The sequence below is a fragment of the Hyperolius riggenbachi genome, chromosome 2 (assembly GCF_040937935.1).
Source record: "Hyperolius riggenbachi isolate aHypRig1 chromosome 2, aHypRig1.pri, whole genome shotgun sequence".
NCBI lineage: Eukaryota > Metazoa > Chordata > Amphibia > Anura > Hyperoliidae > Hyperolius > Hyperolius riggenbachi.
In genome coordinates, this window is record NC_090647.1 from 228,135,916 (window position 1) to 228,157,002 (window position 21,087).

A 21,087-nucleotide genomic window follows, 5' to 3' on the forward strand; every position below is an offset into this window, starting at 1 on the left:
AACTACATCAGTGAGCTCCAGTACAAAAGGCTGAGGAATAGAAAAAAAACATGGGACGACAGAAAATCCTGTCACTGTTTATGACCCAGCAGTGCACTATGCCTCAACTATCCAGATCCTTTTTTTAGACCAGTGCCTCACACATCTTCTCTCAGATGACACTTAAGCATCATCTATGCTACACTGCTGCCGATTTACATTGCAAAAACATAAGTCTTGGCCAACCTAAAATATGGTATAAAAATGTATTTTGCATCTATTTTGGGCACAAAAATCTAACAGCTGACGCCTGCTTAACAGTTTGCAAGCCAGTGAATTAGGGGTACAGTTTAAAAACATAAAATAAACAATCAAAAAAACTTGACACAGAAGGGGAAAAGGACCCTATCCCATTCACGTCATGTGAGAGAACTCTGCCTATAACAAGCAAGAGAAACACCAGCAGTCGGTAGTGATGGAAACTACCTGGTTTGGATGCTTTCCTTGCATTGAATGACATCCATGGCTGTAACTACTAGGTAGCTCCCAACAGAGTTGATCCAAGGATGTTATCTGACTGCCACCTGGAGTTGGAAATAATTTTTTTCCCCTTAAAAGTTAATCGGTTCAAGCCTTGTAAGATAAGGAAATTCCACTGAAAAGGGGCAGACCTAGAGAAGCATAGCAGCAGATGCATAGTAGTAATAGATGCTTATGTGTAAGAAGACATTTGAAGATGACAGGAGAAGCACAGGAAGCTCTTTCAGTTGTTTCCATGTATGAGATAACATATGAGATATAGGCAGGCCACGAGTCAGAAAGTCATCTGCAGGAGAAACCGTGTAGTTTCAGTTTTGATCTAAAGTGCACCAGAAACAAGTGCGGGCATTGACAGAGTGGGAAGCAGATGATGGGAGGGGAGCTTATTGGACATTCAGCAAAGTTCCAGACAGTGGTACATATAGGTCCAGTGATGCATATACACCAATGTCACCCTGTCATATACATGTATGTGGCACGGTGACATCAGTGTATACACATTACTCACCTATATGCACCACTGTCTGAAACTTTACAGACTGATGGTGCCCACTTCCTGACTCTTCGCACTGCAATTGCCCAGTTTGCTCCTATGGAAGTGTTGGCCTACCCATTACTATTGACACTTTCCAAACCCTTAGGGCCCGTTTTCACTAGGGTGAATCTGCATGTGTTTCCTGCATGCAGATTCACATAGACAACACAAGTGAATGGGACTGTTTCCACTTGTGCGGGATTCTGTGCGGTTTGTCGTGCGGAAAAAATCTGCACGGCAGACCCATCAGAATTTGCACGCCGCACACCCGCACGCGATTCGTCGGTAATGTAACTAAATAGGAAAACCGCAAGCATTTTAGTCTTGCGGTTTTCCCAGCATTTCCGCTTAAAAACCCATGTCAAAGCTTGCCGGCATTGACATCGTTAAAATCACGTTGCACAAACTGCGAGCGATTCCGTGTGAAAAGCCGCATAAAAATGGCAACGAAACCGCAACCGCATGCGGATTAGTTGCCGCAATTTTCCAGTCGAAATCGCGCCGCACAAGTGGAAACGGGCCCTTAGTGTCGCCACTTTACAAAACCTTAGTATTGCCACTATCCAAACCCTAACACAGATTTAGATCATCTTAACCACTGGGTTAAAATCTTTATTAAAAGCAACACTTTTATTTCACTAAAATTGCAAATGATAAAAAGTAAAAGTTCAGAAAGTAGATAAATGAAGTGCTGTGTCATCACATTGATTTAAACAATCACTTAAATGATGTGCAGCATTTAGTCTGCTGTAATTACAGAGGAAAATGCCAGACAAGATTGGAACTGGACAACGCCTGGCTTATCAGCTTGTAAACTGAAATGTCTGAATTCACACACAATGCCATTACAATAAATACAGCATTCCTGACGGCCGATTCACGCTATGCACTTCTATAGAGGTTTACAGCCTCTGTAGAAGTGCAGGCATAGCGCAAAATGGTTGTAAGGCATCTGTGCCCAGTACCCACCGATATCGTCTTTGTACACCTGAGCATGGTATGAACTGTCTGTAATTTAATATTGCATGCAAGTTCTTTGCACAATTCAGCTAGATTACAACTGATTGCTAGCAGTGCCTGTGTTTCTTTTCTCCTTAATTTGTTACAATTGACTGCTGTACATTGGCCAGAGCACGCCATATGCAATCTGCTCACAAGTGTCTTAAGCTTGCTTCCTATCATCACCATCCTTCATCATTTGTAATTTCAAAATATTTACAGTATCCCATAGCTGTATATATAAACAATGCTTCACAGCTGCTCCTTCCAGGTGAAATTCCCTAAAGGTGGCCACTAACGATACAATTTGCTGTATGATCGTTTATGAACGATTCTTTGTATAAATTACCTGAAATGATCGTTTGTGACCACTAAGGGAAAAAATCCCCTAACCAATCTAATCAGACTAATGAAATCGATTTGATTTTAGGATCAATCCTGTTGGATTGATTAGGAGATTTTTGGCCATTAGTGGTCATAAACTGTCATTTCGGATCGCTCATATTGTTCGTAAATGATTGTTCGTCAAATTGTGTCATTAGTGGCCAACTTAAGGGAGCAGTACAAAGCTAGTCGCAGCAGCAAGATCAATATTAGATTAGATCATTGCTCAAATCTGATCTAATATCAAATGGTATAAGGCAGCAAACAGAGGTAACTAATCAATACCAGGTGAATAGTGATAATTTACTTGATCCAATAGTTTTTGATAGCCTGTAGTTTGAGAATACAAGATTTTTGCCCTCCCCCCCCATACTAAAATAAACATGAAAGAGTGTTTATGATGGTGTCCTGAATCCTAAAGATCCCCTGGCTTTGCCAGCCTGCCCTCTTTTCCACCATTCTGCCCTCGTTTGTGGTTCCAACTGAAGACAGTCAAACAAAAGCCGAAGGAGCTCTCCTTCTTCAGCACATGCTCAGTCCCACTCTGCACTCCCTGTTTATCTGTGCTGCCACCACAGCCGCAGACGGGAGCATTCTGGTTGTGTGCACGCCACTCATGCAAATGCTGGGATTTCAAACTTTATTCACTGCAATATATATTCCACAGAAATTGCAAAAAAAAATACATAAAAACGTTGCAGTCATAAAACTTTTTAACAAAAAACATATTCTTGAAAGCGTGTGGTCGTTCATCTAAAATATTCACAAAACTAAAATCTTGCAAAGGGTGTAGACTCACTGAAGCAGTGCCAGAGCTCAGCTAGCAAACGCTGGAACTGATCGAGTTGTTTTTGTATTGTCTTATAGACTTAATGCTCCAGCTATGGTTAGGGCCACACCTATGTGTAAAAAAAATCCTCTTACTCATGCTTTGTACAAACGTCATTAAACTATGTTTCACTGCAGTTGGATAAGTTTCCAAACTGTTATGTCTCTATGGCCATCTTACAGATATTTTAAATGAAACATTTTTATATTTTCAAACACATTTTTTAGATTGCCCGAAAACACGTTAAATACATGATATGAAACCTACAAATATATTTTCTGTATTGGACTTGCAACTCTTTAAACAAGAAAATATAGCTTTCATTTAAGTGAATTTTCAAACAAATCTGGAACAATAACACAGAACTACTTTTTTCACTATGCTCTATGAGATATTTCCAGTTTATAACAGTCACTTATCTACAAAGATAAGAAGGTTCCTCTAGTGCAGGTCTTCATCCTTGTGTACTGAATGATTTACAGGTAGTCCCTGACTTATGAACGCCCGACTTACAAACGACCCGCCGATACGAACGGCATGGATTCTGTGTTTCCATGGGAGCAAATCAAATTTTTTTTTTCAAATTGGGCTTGTAGTGTTTGAGAAAATCAATTTTCAAAAATTCAAAGAAAAAATGGCTTTTAAACTAGCATAAGCAGGTACAGAGGGCAAAGGTGACATAGAGGGGGGCACTGGAGGCACAGAGGATGTACAGGGGACAGAGATGCCACAATGTTCCGACTTAAGAACAGATTCAGGTTAAGAACGAACCTACAGTCCCTATCTCGTTCGTTAACTGGGGACTACCTGTATACAACAATGCTAGGAGTAGTTTCAGGTAGAAGATGTAATGCACCGAGAGACACATATGGTATAGTTTATCGTGCATCCCCCTGGGTGAAAACAAACAAGGACCAACTAGCTTGTTATCAGCATACAATACAAAAGGCAGCATCTGTTGTGGCATGGATGTGAACATTTAGCAAGCCATCATATATGCTGAATGATGTACATCAATTTTAGAAAATGTATTTTTCAGGGAAGGCCTAGCATATTTACACAAGCCTATGCCATGCAGTAGGTGTATATATTACAAAAACATGGCTCTGTAGAAAAGGAGTTGTACACAGTCCTGCCTGCAGTCCGAACCTGTCAACCACTGAAAACATTTTGTGCATTATGAAACAGAAATAGGAAAGTAGTGACCTCAAGCATTTGAGCAGCTGAAGTCCTATAAGAGGCAAAAATTGGACTTCAGCAACTAATCTTAGTTCCCAAACATGTACAGTGTTGTTATAGGAAGTGGTAATATAGCACAGCGGTAAACATGCTCCTCTCCCATCTTTTTTGAAAAATTTTGCGGCCTTCAAATTAAAAAATAAGCGTACATTTTTCAAAAAAACAATATTTCTCTGGCAGCTTCCACATTTACTATGTTGTCTGTGCTATTTCCATTTAAATATTAGGCTTAAAATTGTATTCCCAAATCACTGCCTATTTATTTTTTATTTAAATTTTACACACTTTTTTGAAAATGGGGTGCAATCAATACTGTTTGCCAAACACAAAAGGTGCCCATTAACGATACAATTTTTATGAAAGATTCTAAAAACGATTGATTTGTAAATTGGAAATAATTAATTGGATATGATCCTTAGTGGCCAACAACAGGATTTTGTCCCCCTGATCTCTACAAAGAAATGATAGTATCATTCATCATATCTCGTAAGCTGTGAATTAGGATATTTAGACAAATATTTATTAAAACAAGAGTCAATCATAACTGATGACAAATATTTTATATGAATATAAATCAAACGGGACCACAATTGCGTTGAAAAACATCCCTTTTACACACAACAATCTCTTATTGCACTTTCCCTTTAAAAGACACATTAAGTATTAGGCTGTATTCAATTAATAGAACTAACTGCAAGTCTATGGAACAGATCAGTAGCCTCCTCATGTGGATTTTATACTGATTAGACAACCCGGGTTGCTTAAGATCATAGTTACAGCTTTTTACTGGCCAGTAAACTCACGTGTCCATAAGGTGCTTTTAAACAAAATCCTGGGCTTCACCGTCCATCTCCATGTGCACTTGGAGTATATGGAATTCGTTGCAGCATGATGTAGCATACGGTTCTGTGTCAGCCTTGCGGTTTAAACAGCGCTGCTCATCTGTCGATTGCTGGGTAGTAAGCGGGCGTCCCCGCATTGTATAAGACAGTCCCGAGCCAGCGTGGAGGAGTGTCTCTTAACTGAGTCCTGAAGAACCCACTTGAAAGTGGTAAAACGCATATACCTATTTTGGTCCTGGGAAGCCAAAGCCACTGTCCGTGGAAAGACTGTGCAGGTGCCACGTTTGGAGAGCCCGGCGCATCGGTTTAAGGTATCGACTGGAGCGGTGTTCTGAGGTGACGGCCAGAGCGGTTAAGAGACACTCATCCACGCTGGCTCGGGACTGTCTTGTGTGAAAGAGATGTATTGAATACACGTTTTTTTCAACGCAATTGTGGTCCTATTTGATTTATATTCATATGATATTTTGTGCAATGCACAGGTTTTCTATAAATAGTTAAACATATTTTATATGGACAAACTTTGATTTAACATACATTAATTAATGTTGGAAATATATAGTTAACAATTAAGCTTCCTTAATAAAAATTTGTTTTAAAAAAAATCAAAATAAATAAATTAATAGATCGTATTCATCAACAGGACAATTTTCAACTTGATCAGAACAGATCTGATGAGAAAAAAATCCATTAGGCGAACTGATAAACCAGCTATGTACGATCGACTATATGATCGTTTTTAATCTATCGTCAGCGATTGCTTATTCTTTTTTTTTATACAATTCAATCAGATTGATCAAAATAAAAAAAATGTTGATAAAAATTGTACCATGAAAGGGTACAAAATGTGTACCGTGACTTGGCAGCAAAATGAGCAAAGGATTGGTGGTTTTGTACTGCATCTTGCAATACCAAATCAAGCATAGTGTTGATTGTGATAATTTCCAATCACATCCAGTATGAAATGAACGTTTTACAAGTTAGCCAATTGTTTGGACATGCGGTCATTGTACAACTCCCTGACAGGCTAACATCTTGGCCTTTGATATCCATGTGGAAAGTTCATTACTTGGCAGAATCAAAAGTCTATGCTTTGAAATCTCACAATTTGGCCATGTGTGTGAGAACCTGTCACTTGTTGAGAATAATGATAAATTGATGATGTGTTGCCACATAAATTGGTTGAGGAAAGTGCTGTGATCATGGCTGACAAAATATGCATACCTGATGAATCTAATACGTCCTTGTAAATATGATTATTCTGATTTGCTGTGATATACTATATTAGTATAGGTGGTCATTTTTGCTAAGAATCGCATCAATCCTTTTATGAATTACGATAGTATGTGGTAATTCGGCTTTTGGCAGGCACTGCCACTGCGCTTGTTTTCCCAGCAAGCATGTTTCTTGAGGGCATATGAGGTGAATGACTCAAGCGGAACAAGGGTTACAGCAGTATTTATCTTGCAGTCCTTGCAAGGTTAGTACAGGAATTAAACAGGCTATCAACATGCCTCAGCTACTATTAACTTTATAAAGGGATATGTTGTAAACCAGTTTATTGTGTAGTGGCTCCCCTGGTAAAAAATCATGCTTAAAAATCAGTTGTAAAACTTTTCCCCAATTTACAGAGGCAATGGCCTCAATTCACTAACCTTAACTCCTGTCTTTAATAACTCTTCTGAGCTGTTTTACAGTTATCATAATTATATCACCATGGTGATAACTGTAAAACAGCTCAGAAGAGTTATTAAAGACAGGAGTTAAGATTAGTGAATTGAGGCCAATGTATGCTTAACAGCCAACTGTAGCAAGGAGGATATGGAAACTGCCATATTTATTTCCATTTAAGCAATACTAGTTACCTAGCTATTGTGCTGATCCTCTGCCTCTAATACTTTTAGCCATATACCCTGAACAAGCATATGAAGAGCAGGTGTTTCTGACATTATTGTAGGATCTGATAACATTAGCTGCATGCATGTTTCTGGTATTATTCAGACACTACTGCAGCCAAACAGCGCAGCAGGGCTGCAAGGCAACTGGTGTTGTTTAAAAGGAAATAAATATGGCAGCCTCCATATCACTACAGTTGTCCATTAAAAATCCTGGTCTTGTGGGGGAATCTATTCCTGGTCCTCACTAACAGGTTATAGGTTTCAGGTGCCCAACCAACATGAACAAGTTCAAACTCCACAGTCTAAGCTGCTGAGAAGAGATTGTATTTTCTTGAGATGTGAGGGGGTAGGTGACTACAATGCATGGCTTCGATAGCTTTGTTTTAATGGGGCCACATTACCCTACTAAATGTAAAGCACTAGGATTTTAGTCAATAATATAAACACACTCAACAGGAGAACTTTATTGGCATCTCCAATAGAATACCAAATATTTTTTATTTATTGTTTTTACTTTTTTGTCCTTCTACTAGACTATTAGCTATATGTTTTATGTTGTCTGTGGAGACTAAAGTACACTTTTTTTTCTAGAAAAAGCCAGCGGCTGAGAAGATACTGTAACTTCCTGTTACGGTAGATTGGATATTTTCTCAAGGGACAAAAGTGCCACCTTTTTTCACAAATCACAGAACCTATAACTTCTCCATTACTAGAATTACTTCATATAACATAGTTTCTTTCACTTGGCAAATATAGAGGTAAAGTTCACAGAATTACCCCAAGCTGTTATGAATTAGATTATCAAAATCACAAGAAAAATGACAACTCCTAGACAAATGGGGACCCTCAGTAGGTTGACTGAAGTGGGGGTGTGTATAATAATGGCAGTAGAGGAAACATTGCAAGCACCAACTAGACCCGAGATAAATCATCATGAGGTATGTATCTCTGCAGTGCAAAACCCAGATGTCCTAGATTTATTCAAAAATAAATAAATCCTGCTATAGATGCTTCACACAACTGCAATCAAATACTAATTCCTGTACTCCTCAACAACTCCTGCTGCTATAATAGTTTTCCATATTTGTGAGCTTACAAATAAGTATCTGTAGTAAAATGATGATATTTTTCCTAATCCCTGGAAATTTTACTCACTTTTCTTGAGCCCATATATCCTTATAATAATGACCTTTTGACACACCATCTAAACATTGCAGTACTGGATGAATATTTCCAGATAGGCAATTCAAATATTAAAGGGAATCTGAAGTGAAAATAAACTTATGATATAATGATTTGTATGTGTAACACAGCTAAGAAATAAAACATTAGCAGCAGAGATTTGAGTCTAATATTGTTTCCAGTACAGGAAGAGTTAAGAAACTCCAGTTGTTATCAGTGCAAAAGAGCTTCATTGAGCTTCATGACTTTTAAAGTCGCAGAGAGCTCTGTCTTCTGAAGCTTATCATCTCAACTGTCTCACTGTATTTTGTTTTTTTTCTGCAGAGAAGGGTTCAAAAGGTCATTAGCTTGCTCTGTGAAATTATTTAGAATGCTGAGTGTAGTGTGTAAACTGCAAATATTAGAGAATGAGGCAATGTTATAAAAAAGCTATATAACTGAAAATAAAAATATGAGACTAATTTATTTGCTACTAATGTTCTATTAATTATCTGTACTACACAACCAATTCATGATATCATTTTTTTTTTCCGCTTCAGTGTCTTTTAAGTCAAATGAACTTGTTCCTGTAGACTTTACAAACTTGTTGAAGCCACAGAAATGTATGCAACTATTCAAATGCATACCTCCCAACACTGAGGGACACCAAGACTCACGTTCCCACTACACCCCTAGTCAGTCATACCATAAAAAATTCTTTAGCAAAAGATGTCATTTTATCATTCACACCACACTGGTCCTTTTTATCATAATTACCTTTCCTTTATATGAACATTTGAAAGAAATATATCAATTTAAAAGAGAATAATTACGGTAAATACATTTTCATTAGAAATATACACATATTTATATAGATCTTTACATTGGTCCTGATGAGGGACAGAGGGACAAATTAGGAATTTGAGGGACCAAAAGAGGGACTGTCCCTTCAATAGAGGGACAGTGGGCAGCTCTGCAGAAGGCCTGTTTTTATGAAAGCACAAAGCTATAGAGTTCAAAAAAAGTTTATGGTACATCAATTATGATATTCTTCAGAGCAGCTCCAGAATGTTATTGTGTTAATTTGTAACGTATATTAAATTGAGAACGCAGCAAGTAAATATCTAAGAATTGAAAGGCTCCAAATGGCTTTATATCTGTAGGTTTCAATAAAATAGATGTTACCATGGTTACTAGAAATCCTTGTGCCTGCTGACACTGATGATCTAGTACTGATGGTTTGATTGAAAATGCAATGGAAAAGATATTTCTAGCAGAAATACAAGGAACCTTTATGTTATAGCATTTGCTATGAAATTTACATATCCAAACATTAAAGATTGAGAGCACTCACTGCTACTGTAAGTGTGACTGTCTTTAACATGCATGCATTTTCTTCTGTACTTGAAGGTCTTTATAATTACACTAATACTTCCGGTATATAATGTTTGGTGTTTATACACTATTCATTTCCTTCTGAATTAGGCAGATGGGAAAAACCTTTGCTCGTTCTGCCCTTCCCTCCTCTTAGCATAAATACCGTATGCATGCGTTATTGGCCTAGACTTGCACCTTTAAATGATAATTGTTATTGAAAAACCCTTTAGTTGTTTAAGATGGGTCACATGCCTGACTGCTTTCTAATGTCTATGGCAAGTTTTATGACTACGGGAAAGCATAAAAGGTAGTAAAAGTTCTGTGAGGCAATCTGGAAAACCAAGCCCATCACTGCTGCCCGCTATTGCCCATATGTACCCTCCTTGCCCCCCAATAGAGCAGAGCATATTGCGATAGGCAGGCAGTGTGTTTGTACAGAAAATTATATTTATGATGGATCACTTCAAGTATACTTCTTGATGTGCAAATAAAGATTTGCTTGGGACTTTGGGTAAACATAAAATTGGTTAAAGGTTTGTCAAACTCCTTAACTTGTAGAAGACCGTGACTGGGAGGGATGGGTTGGGAGAGGTAGGGGTTAGGATGGTTGGAGGGTGTCCTGAGCTGTTGCTATATTGTCTGCAACAATGTTTTATTACTGGCTTGGGGGTTGTTAATATTCTGAAAAAACTAATAAAACATGTTTAAAAGAAAAGTAATATCAAAGGTATGTACTGGGCATAAGTCACAGTTTTTTTATGAAGAATTTAAATAATGGCTATTCATGCATACCTGGTAAATCATTATTTTTCTACAAATGAATGTAGAAGACCTATACCTGGAACTTCCTCACCATGTAAGAGTTGGTGATGAGCCATAGGACCTCTAGGCAGTGTGCATCCTATTTACCAACAAAAGCAGCTTTACCTCTTACTCAAAGACTAGTACTGATTGGAGGCGAGCCTTCATCTTACACAGGATACTCACACAGGAACTCCTCTACAGAGTTTATTTACAAACTGTGAAGACCAGTCAGCACTGACCTGCCATACATGACCAGTCAGTCATGTATGGCAGATGAGTCCATTCAGTACATGTATTTTGAAGACCTGAACAGGAAGCCTGGATATATTGAAAAAAAAAAAAAAATTCTCACTGTGAGTGCCAGCACACAACTACAGTCACACTAATGGCAATTCAAACTTTGCAGCAACCCTCACTACGTTCTAATTTAACATAGGCAGGAATTGGAAGCTAGCAGATAACAGTGTTCTTTTGTGGATATTGTGTGGACTGTATCAAAATTTGCAATACAAATGTTTTGGGATTTTTTTTCGAAGCAGTTTTTTTTTTAATTTTTATTATTTAATTAAAAATCATACAAATGATGTCTCCATACTCTTGAATCTTCTGATCAGGAATCCATTACTGTGTCTGTCTCATGGTGAGGTCTCGGGACCAAATTTATCAAACTCCAAAGTGATACAAAGATAGACTTTATAAACACACTATCCCTATAGTCTCCCATTTTCATGATATTATTCCAATTTTACAAAAATATTGAGAGATAAACTGTTAATTGGGGTGACAGCTGAACAATGGTAGGAACCTACGGAAGAAGGCCCAAATAAGTGAAAGTCAACTTTTTCCCCCAGCTCAGCTGTCCTTTAGGGCCCGTTTCCACTAGTGCGGAAATTGGGCCTGAATCTTCTGCCATAGGGAATAATGCTGCAGCAGTCTATGTCGCTTGCCATAACAATTCGGCCGACATTGCAGCAAGTGTTCGCGCAAGTGGCAGCGGCTACCAGGATTCGGCTGCGTACTCGCGTTCTGCTGTGGCGCATCTCATAGGACGCGCGGCGGCTAGTGAAAATGTAGCCTAAATGGACCATTATTATGGGCATGGGAATTACTGTTAGTAATGCGCATTACCTTACAATGGTCACACTAGTCGAGTACCACAGGTCGCGTTAATAGTGTAACTCGTGGTACACAGCACCAGTAGTAAAGGTAATATTGCCATGCGATGTCTGTGTACGGCAATATAACCACACTTTCCTGCATCAGGCCCATAGTGTGAAAGGAGTGTTGATGAACTCTGCTGAGTAACGCCCCAGTAACTCCCCTTTTCCTGCATGAGTTATTAGCTGCAAAGAGCAGAAAGCAGTGCATCTATGAAAGAATACATTTTTAACAATACACATGACACAGTTAAACCTCCCATACACTTTTTGCTTAAATTTCTTTTTTGATGTGGCTGTGTTTTCTGCAGAAGCAATGCATAGCTGCGTATATTTATACCTATAACTATATCTATACAAGACTACCATACCTATTGCAAGACTGCTGAGCAACCAGCCACCACCTAGTTGCTATCTAAAGCATCATTTATGGGAAATGCAAAAAAAAATCTGCCAAACTTAAACATTATTTGATATGTAACACCATTTATAGCGTAATTTGTCATCATGTAATGATATCCTTTTTAGCTATAGTCCTGTGAAATCTGTATTAATGATGAAGACGTCATGTATATGCAGGGCATTAATACATAGTGTAAGCACCATTCTGCATATGGATCGCTGATATTTATGGCCTATACACGTCTCTGGTTGTATTTATATTCCTGCAGTGACATCATCAGCCTGGATACACTCACCATCACTAAGAGATTTATACCATGTGATTTATTACTGTAACGGGAAACACAATTTGCAGTATATCGTATATTCACTATTTGAAAGGAAGACCTGGTTGGCTAGCAAGCAAAAATGTATTTTCAGTTCTAATACACATCTATGTACAGGAAAGGTACCACAGAGCATTCCAGTTCCTCGGTCTGACCTGTCACTCCTGCACTGTCCCAGGTGGGAGCTACTGTTTCTTATAAGTATCCTGCAGCCTACAGAAGTCCTTGCTGAAGACTAGCGCATCCACTGTGCATGTGCAAGCTCAGACTCGTGCATGCACAATACGGATGTGCTCATCTTCGTAACTACTTGGGACGCATGAGGCATGCTGAAGAGCTATTCAACCAAGGAGGTCAAATACGGTAGCTTCCACCATACATATTCATGTATTAAAACCAAAACTCATTTTTCCCTTAAGATTCCCTTTAAGTGTCCTGGTAATTATTAAATTCCCATAAAGTTGATTCACAAAAGATATCTCATAAATCATTTCCCACTATCATTATAAAACATTTTACCACTTGAGGACCGCAGTGTTAAACCCCCCTAAAGACCAGGCCTTTTTATTGTTAATTGGCCTCTGCAGCTTTAAGGCCAAGCTGCAGGGCCACACAACACAGCACACAAGTGATCCCCCCCCCCCTTTTCTCCCCACTAACAGAGCTCTCTGTTGGTGGGGTATGATCAACCCCACTCCCCCCCCCCCCCCCCCCTGTGTGTTTTTTTTTTAAATAAATATTTATGCTGTGTATTTTTTTTACTATATGTCATTTTTTTCCCCTAAACCCCTCCCTCCACCCCAGCCAGCCAATCCTGGCGATCGGCTGTCTATGAGAGCTGATTGCTCTCTTGTCCCCCAGGGGGACAGCCGTGTCACACGGCTGTTCCCAGTACAGCGCTGCTGCTGATCGCAGCGCTGTACTAACTGTAAAGACGGCGGTTTCGCCGCTCGGAGACTGAAGGCGGGGCGGAACTCCACCCCGAGCAGGAGATGTGCGCGCAGCATGCGCGCGATCTCCTGCAAAATGCAGCCCCAGGACTTGTTGTTTGCTTGAAAGTGTTGCCAAACAAAAAAATGCTGTCTCCGGGGATTTTGGGGGTTCTCTGTCATTAAAAAATAAATACAACTATGTCTATCTCCTCCTAGTGTTGATAGCCATGTGTAGTTTGCTGGAATAGCTGGGGGAGAGGGCACATACAAACAGTTAGGGCCTTTATCAACACTCATAAAAAATAAATAAATAACATATATCGACACTCAACTGCTTGCTCAATTCAAGCCTTTGTGACACAGGAGCGCGATCACGCGAGACGTGTGGCACACATGCGCAAGCACTGAAGACCACAACTCAGGATCTTACAGAGGGACTAGCCACGGCCTGAAGCAGAGCGGAAATTCAGCATGGGACACATAGACTTCTAAGGGCTGGAAAAAGTCCCAGGTGAGTAAAGCTTTTCCTTCCTCTTCTTGCTTTAAAGGGAACCTTAACTGTAAAAAAAAATTAGTTTTACTTACCTGGGGCATCTACCAGCCCCCTGCAGCCATCCTGTGCCCTCGCAGTCACTCATGGCTCCTCTGGTCCCCCGCTGCCAAATAGCTTCGCTTTTGCCGACTGGGAGTCGGCCGGCCACCATGCGTACGTTTTTACGCATTCCTGCTGGTGCAGGAAGCTATTGGAGACATCAACAAGTACATTTTTACGCGTTACGGGTGTAAATTTTACGTATTACGCCCGTAACGCGTAAAAATGTACTTGTTGATGTCTGCAATAGCTTCCTGCACCAGCAGGAATGCGTAAAAACTTACGCATGGCGGCCGGCCGACTCCCAGTCGGCAAAAACGAAACTAGCTGGCAGCGGGGGACCAGAGGAGCCATGAGTGACTGCGACGGCACAGGATGGCTGCAGGGGGCTGGTAGATGCCCCAGGTAAGTAAAACTCATTTTTTTTTACAGTTAAGGTTCCCTTTAAGTATCCTTAAGATACAGGATTATAATTTTATATTTATGCTGGGGATATTTGCTTCTTATATCAGCCCAGCACTCCCTGCTTGAAGTGACAGCCAAGATGCTAAGGAGAACTCCTTTATGTGCAGAACAGGAAAGAAGCTATTCTGCTGTCTTTTTTTTCCAGACACATATAGTGAACAAGGAGTTCTGTTCCCACTTGGTGCGGGAGCGGACAGTGTAAGCTATATGGGGGAACGCATACGCCTGCCCGGGATAAACAAGGACTGCAGAGGTGCAGTTTGCTTACTGTAATGGATCCCGCGGATTTGTTGCAGCGTGACAAGTGTGAACGGCTCCAATTTCTCAAACGACTCCAATTTCTAATATAGGAGATGTTCACTGTCTGTTTAGAGATGAGCGGAGAACGGACAAAATGTGGGAACTAGTCGGAACAGAGCCTTATGCTGGGAACACACAATGCAAATTCCCAGTCCGATCTGTTTCCGATCAAGGAAGGAAACAACTTTGTGAAGTTATCATCGGAAACACATTTATCTATAGGGAGCAGTTTGGACATGTACATACGCTACAACTTTCTGTCCAATCACCCATCGATCGTATGGTAAATTGCATTGTGTGTTCCGAGCATTACACTGGCTTTGGTTTTTTTTTATCAGCTAGTTGTTTTACAGCCTTCTGACAACTGATTATTTAGTATGAATTATACAGAGAGGAATCCAGAGGAGAGCAATGCAATGCTTAACACTCTACTGGCTACCGAGGGATTCACTGCTCAGAGGTAATAAACTCAGTTAAGACACCCACACAGGTCACTTAAAAAAGCTCTGAAATATCTATTTATAGAATCCAACAATTCTATTTCTCCTGCAGCTGCTGTTCATTAGGATGAGAGGGAATGCCTCTGGCAGTCACATGAACATCTCCTTGAACTTTGAGTGGTACCACAATTTTTATCAAAGCAAATTTGTGAATTCCTTTAAAGTCAAAAGGCGAATCACAGCGCCTTTCTTGTGAATGGTTTAGAGAGAAATTTTGGTAACCGAGAAAGGCCCGCTTCGCTGCAAGATCGAACTTACAAATCTTGCTTATCCCTACTGTTTACCCCTATTCCTTTTTATGGGCTGTTCCTGAATGCCTATGATGAATGCATTTTAGTTAAATCTGTATTCCTAATAAAATAAAATAAAAAAACACTAAAATGCTGCTGATTTTGGCAAAGGCTTTATTAGAAATGCGTGATAGTGGTCCCTTAAGGACAGTAAAGATGTGTAAACTATGGTTTAATTGCACACAAAGAGGTTCATTCACTAATAAAATAGCGCAAGTAAACTCCTGTTACTCATTGCTATATAACTTTGCACACCTTAATGCACGCTGCGTGCACTATTGCCAGCATAGTGTGCACTATTAGCTTTGGTCAGAGGAGCGCTTGCTATTCACGGCATAGCGAGCGCTTAGCCAATAGCGGGCATTTCATTCATCCTGCCCTGGACCCCTTCGGAACCAGTAATTTGAAAGGAAGTGATCCCTGCACTTTGATTGGCCCAATAGGCTTCCTGTCATGACATGTCATGAAAGGCAGCCTATTGGGCCAATCAATCCCTAACTGCAAATTTCTATTGCCAGTAAAAATTATTTGCAACAGTTTTAGGGGACAGAGCTGTTCAGCTTTCTGCCATGCAGCTCTATGGAGAGGGGAGGAGCAGGAGGTGCCCCACTGTAGAGTTCAATCAAGGTTGCTGCACAAGCGATATGCCAATCAACAATCACTCAGTGACGTTGGAGAACATCAGTACTCACTTTAGATTTGCAGCTCAGATGATCATGAAGGATTATTTTAGCTAAGTAGAAGGGTTAAGGTATGTACGCAGGTTATATTCTACAGTAGAATATAACCTGCGTACATACCTTAACCCATTGTAATCACTTGATTTCACATTGTAGCAACCCTTAGTTAGGGAGTGGTTTCTATATAGGCTGATGTAGATTGCTGCACTTTGCACGCTGTATTTCTGTATTCATCATGAATACATTTTGTGAAAACTGTGAAATTCCTTATAAAAATGCTAGTTACGTGGCTGCTATGCAGATTCTTTGCTGTTAATAGTTTCTAGAGTTGCTTGTCAGCAGTATTGTTCAGATCAAACGGTTTGCCTTGAAGCTGACACTACTGCCTGCATGTTTGTTCCTGACCAGTGGTTCTGGCCTGCATGCTTGTTCCTGACCAGTGGTTCTGGCCTGCATGCTTGTTCCTGACCAGTGGGTCTGGCACTACTGCAGCTATGGTGCAATTACAGCAACCAAGAAAGGAGCATATTAAAGAGGGACTGACTCAGCAATGACAGCCTCCATATTCCCCCCACTACAAGTTTGCTGTACTGAAAGCGTACAGTTCCCAAAGTACTGAAAATACACAGAGTGAAAAAATCATTAAAGGGATTGTGAAATACTTGTGTCCATCACTGAACATCTTCTGCTGCCATGGGGTATGTATATGAAAAAGGCTTATGTGCAATTAGATCTGATCATAAGAGCGATCGAGTATGCCTGTATCTGCCCCCGTGCAACAAGTTATTAACACGATCATGCTTAAATAATAGGATGCAGTAAAGTATTCAGGATACCCACTTTTTGTGGTGATGTTCCTGGTTTCAGCATTAGAAACACTATCTATTTGTATATACTATACTGTATATTTTAATGTTATCTCTGCCCTCCCAGTGGTGTTTTGCCTAGGCTAATTAGTTATGCAGAATTCTACTCCTAGAGCAACTGGGAGACCAGGCATAATTTTCACTGGCTTCAGAATTCTCAGTAAACAAACATTCAACAGAGCTGCGCCTGACAGGACTTAAGCTGTTGTCACCTGTGATACATTTCAAATGTAAATCAGGGTGAGGAAAGATTTTAACCACTTCCGGGTTTTGAGTGGTTTGCATGATCTGTGCTGCGGGGGCTCTTCAGCCCGCAGCACAGATCAAATAGCAGGCAGGGCGATCAGACTTCCCCCCTTTTTTCTCCACTAGGGGGATGTCCTGCTGGGGGGGTCTGATCGCCGCCGCGCTGCTGTGCCTAGCGGGGGGGGGGGGGGGGGGCTCCTCAAAGCCCCTCTCCGCAGCGCTATTCCTCCCTCTGCCTCCTTTACTCCCTCCCCTCTTCATTATGGGCTGCACAGGACGGAAATCCGTCCTGCGCCGCCTCAGATAGGCTTCAGCCTATCAGATGCCGGCGATCCCCGGCCAATCAGAGGCCGGGGATCGCTGATCTTTTTTACGGCGCTGCTGCGCAGCAGCGCTGTATGTATGTAAAAAGCGGGGAAGATGCATGTCCGTGAACTGACATGGAACGGCCGCTCATACGCGCGGCAGTTTCCATGGAAACCGCTTCAGGATTCAGGGGCGTACTTCTGAATCCTGAAGTGGTTAAAACAGGCAAACACTGACGAAAGAATTTATTCAAGTATATTGTAAAAAAAATAAGCAATTTTATTCATTAAAGGACTTCCGAGGTGACGAATAAAATCTATGTTTACTCACCTGGGGCTTCTTCCAGACTCTAGCAGCAGTTTCAGTCCCTCGCTGCAGCCCCAGTCTTCCTCAGTGTCCCTCTGTACATCTGATCGGCGAACCGCTGGAGGGTCAGCTCTTCTGTGCCTGCGGTCGCGTGTCCGCGCATCCAGGTCATCTGGCACATTCTGCCAGAAGAGCCAACCTGCCGGCAGATTGCCGATCATTACAGGTGGCCAGCGGGACACTGAGGAGGAACATGGCTGCATTGAGGGACTGAAATGACTGCTAGGGGCTGGGAGAAGCCCCAGGAGATTAAATGTAGATTTTAGTCGTCGCCGCAGAAGTCTTTTAAGTTATTTTCACTACACCTCCTCTTTATATGTGCAATGTACCTGAGCTCTACATGGAAACACTAATATGAAAATAAGTCCAAGTGTTCCGAAGGACTCACAAGTAAGTTTAATGTAGCATAAAAAAAAATCATATTTTTAGCTTAATTGAATTATTTTACAGATGCGCTTATAATAATGTATCTACTATGTGTTGACCTTTGTGACTCCACTGCATGACTATTGACCTTGACACACCATACAGGGACATACTGGGGCGGAATGACCAATGCAGAGGTAAGAAAGCTGGAACAAAAAAAACTATGCAGTTGTTAAGAGCAACCAATCAAAGTTTTACTGCAAGATAACTTCAGTAGCCTGCTTAGATGCTCTGGACAACTCTTCCACCTTTCTTTGCAAATAAGCCATGTTGTGCTCATAAAATGCATTGCAAAGCAAAGTCAACTAAAAAACAAATAAGAAAAACATTTAGTAGCCCTAAACAACATAAAAATAGAAAACAAGTATACACTCCTTAGGAAAATCACTCTGGTGAGGATAAGCCTTCTGCAATTACCTCACAGAGCTTCTATAGTACATCCTGGCTAGTTTATGAAATACAGTATATATATGCTATAGCAAACATAGAATGCAAAACACTTAGAAAAATGCTTAAGAAAACTGTCCAACACAGAGAAATCGAAAAAAAAAAAAAGCTTAAAAAAATGGCCAACACGGATGGACACGCAGACGGAACACAATGTGAACAAAGCCTAAAGGTGCCTATTAATGATACAATCCTGATTGTACAATCTTAACCAAATTTACGTAGTAAAAAGGTAAACCGAGTGAATATACTGTGTATGGATAGTTTATGTAGTCCCTCATATTACATACAAGTGGTATGTGTTCTGTATAATGTTGCTTTCACCATGGGCCAAAACACAAATTTTCCTAAAAATTAATTTGGAAAATGAGCAGATTCACCAATTAAGCCACTTGTCATCTACCATGTGGTCACAGCTGGATCACCTTCCAGGAAAAAGGCATTCCTTACAGTTCATTCCCCGCGTTAGGTAAATATAAAACAATGATAGAAAAGCTGCCTCTAAATTAATTTTCCACTTATTTCCCTACACCTACATCAAACCACCGACCATCCCACAGGTAAGTCTGCCTGGAAAACCATATGGCACACTGTATTATTATCATTGTTAAATCTTGGGGTTTGCACAGTGCGGGCACAATGCAGAACATTAATGTGCAAACAGCAGCAATGCACACCTAATATGGTTGGTACTATAATAATGGAAGTTGTGTGTTACCTGGCAGCGCTCCGGCGCTGGGGCAGCGCTGTGCTCCGGACGCGTCGCTTGCCACTCGCTATAGTGCTGCTGCTGTCCGCTGAAGCGCGCTGTGTGAGCGGCGAGCAGTGAGGATCCCTGCGAGTGCCGCTCTGGCTGTCCAGCTGAGTACAGTCCGCTGGCAGAATCCCGATATCACTGCTGGAGGGAGAGCCCTTGGCTGTATCGCTTCTGCTACCTGAGCCGCTATATCTCATGGTGCGAGAGGGCACCACATGCCAGGCTCGGCAGGCTGCACAGTGCCAGCTCGATGCTTGAAGACGGGCTGCTAGAGCGCTCAGGCAGGGCTAGCAATGGCCACGATCCAGGAGCTCTCCACAATGCCCTCTCTAATCTAGCGATGTATTGAGAGTCACAGAGCCAAGATAAGGGCTGCATCTCGAGCCGGGCACACACTTCCTGCCCCTCTGCTGAAAGCCAAGGGCATGATAGACTCACACCAGCGCTTCCCCTTCCATGGTCTTCTCTGATTCTGCCTGGAATCTCTGCTCGCTTCTCTCAGTCAGGAGTCACTCATGAAGGATGCCCTGCAGAGTGAAGCTGGGTGGCCACCTTTACTTTAGGGCTGTCAAAATGACACCTATGGCATTGGAAACATAGGTGGCAGCTCGCCAGGGTGTTGGTTGCAGTCAGGGTGGGTGTGGGGTGTCTGCAATAAAGAGATGCACTTTCTCATAGCACGAGAGGAAAAAGAAATGGATAAGGATCTAGTTAGTGTAGGTGGATTTCTGCTGGAGATTGATAAAGGAAAGCTGGCTGGCTCTCAATCACAAGTGCAGGAAATGTTCCACTGACCTACATATTTTTCCAAACATACGTGACCTTTTTTTCTGCTGTGTGTGGGAGGAGACGGGGAGGATACCATGCGAGGGAGCCAGTGACAGGCAGAGAACAGCCTGCTTTCTCCTATGCTTTGCAACACTGATCAGCTGAGAATAGGGGATCCTGCTCTCCAACCTCTCTGACAAGGCACAGCACTGCTAAATGCAGGAACGTCTCGATGCCTGACTGGGACAACATCACTATATTCTGCACTGAGATGCAATGACAGCAGCCTGTCAGAGGATGCAGGGGGAACATTTTGCTACAATGTTTGAAGCAAATGGATGAAGGTCCATGAGCAAAACAGTTTGCAGTCTGTTTTGTATGCATTTATGTAGCACTGACAGTTTTGACAGTTGTTATGTTAGGAATTATTAAAAATATATACATATTTTATAAAAAAATATATTTTTTCACTGTGGGTTTTAACTTATTGGCTCTTTGGCACATATTCAATTCACTTTTTCTCCTAGGTGATATTTTCAAACCTTATCAATAAAATGCCTTTTTAGTCATCAGCAAGCAAGGAAATACTTATAATAATTTTGGCAATCCAATCAGTTTTTTGGTACTTTTTCAATTGCAGAGTACTTAAAATTTATTTTAAACAAAAGGTGAAA

General features: G+C 41.0%; 1 protein-coding gene across 2 annotated transcripts in view; it reads right to left on the bottom strand.

Annotated features, from left to right (window-relative positions):
• NPAS2 (neuronal PAS domain protein 2) overlaps positions 1-20,410 on the bottom strand; it is a 117,712-nt gene extending 97,302 nt beyond the window's left edge. For both annotated transcript variants that reach the window (XM_068268271.1, XM_068268269.1), the window contains exon 1: positions 19,607-20,410. In XM_068268271.1, coding sequence (XP_068124372.1) covers positions 19,607-19,842 — 236 coding nt within the window. In that variant the 5' untranslated portion in view covers positions 19,843-20,410. The remainder of the gene's footprint in view (positions 1-19,606) is intronic.
• Positions 20,411-21,087: the final 677 nt, after the last annotated feature.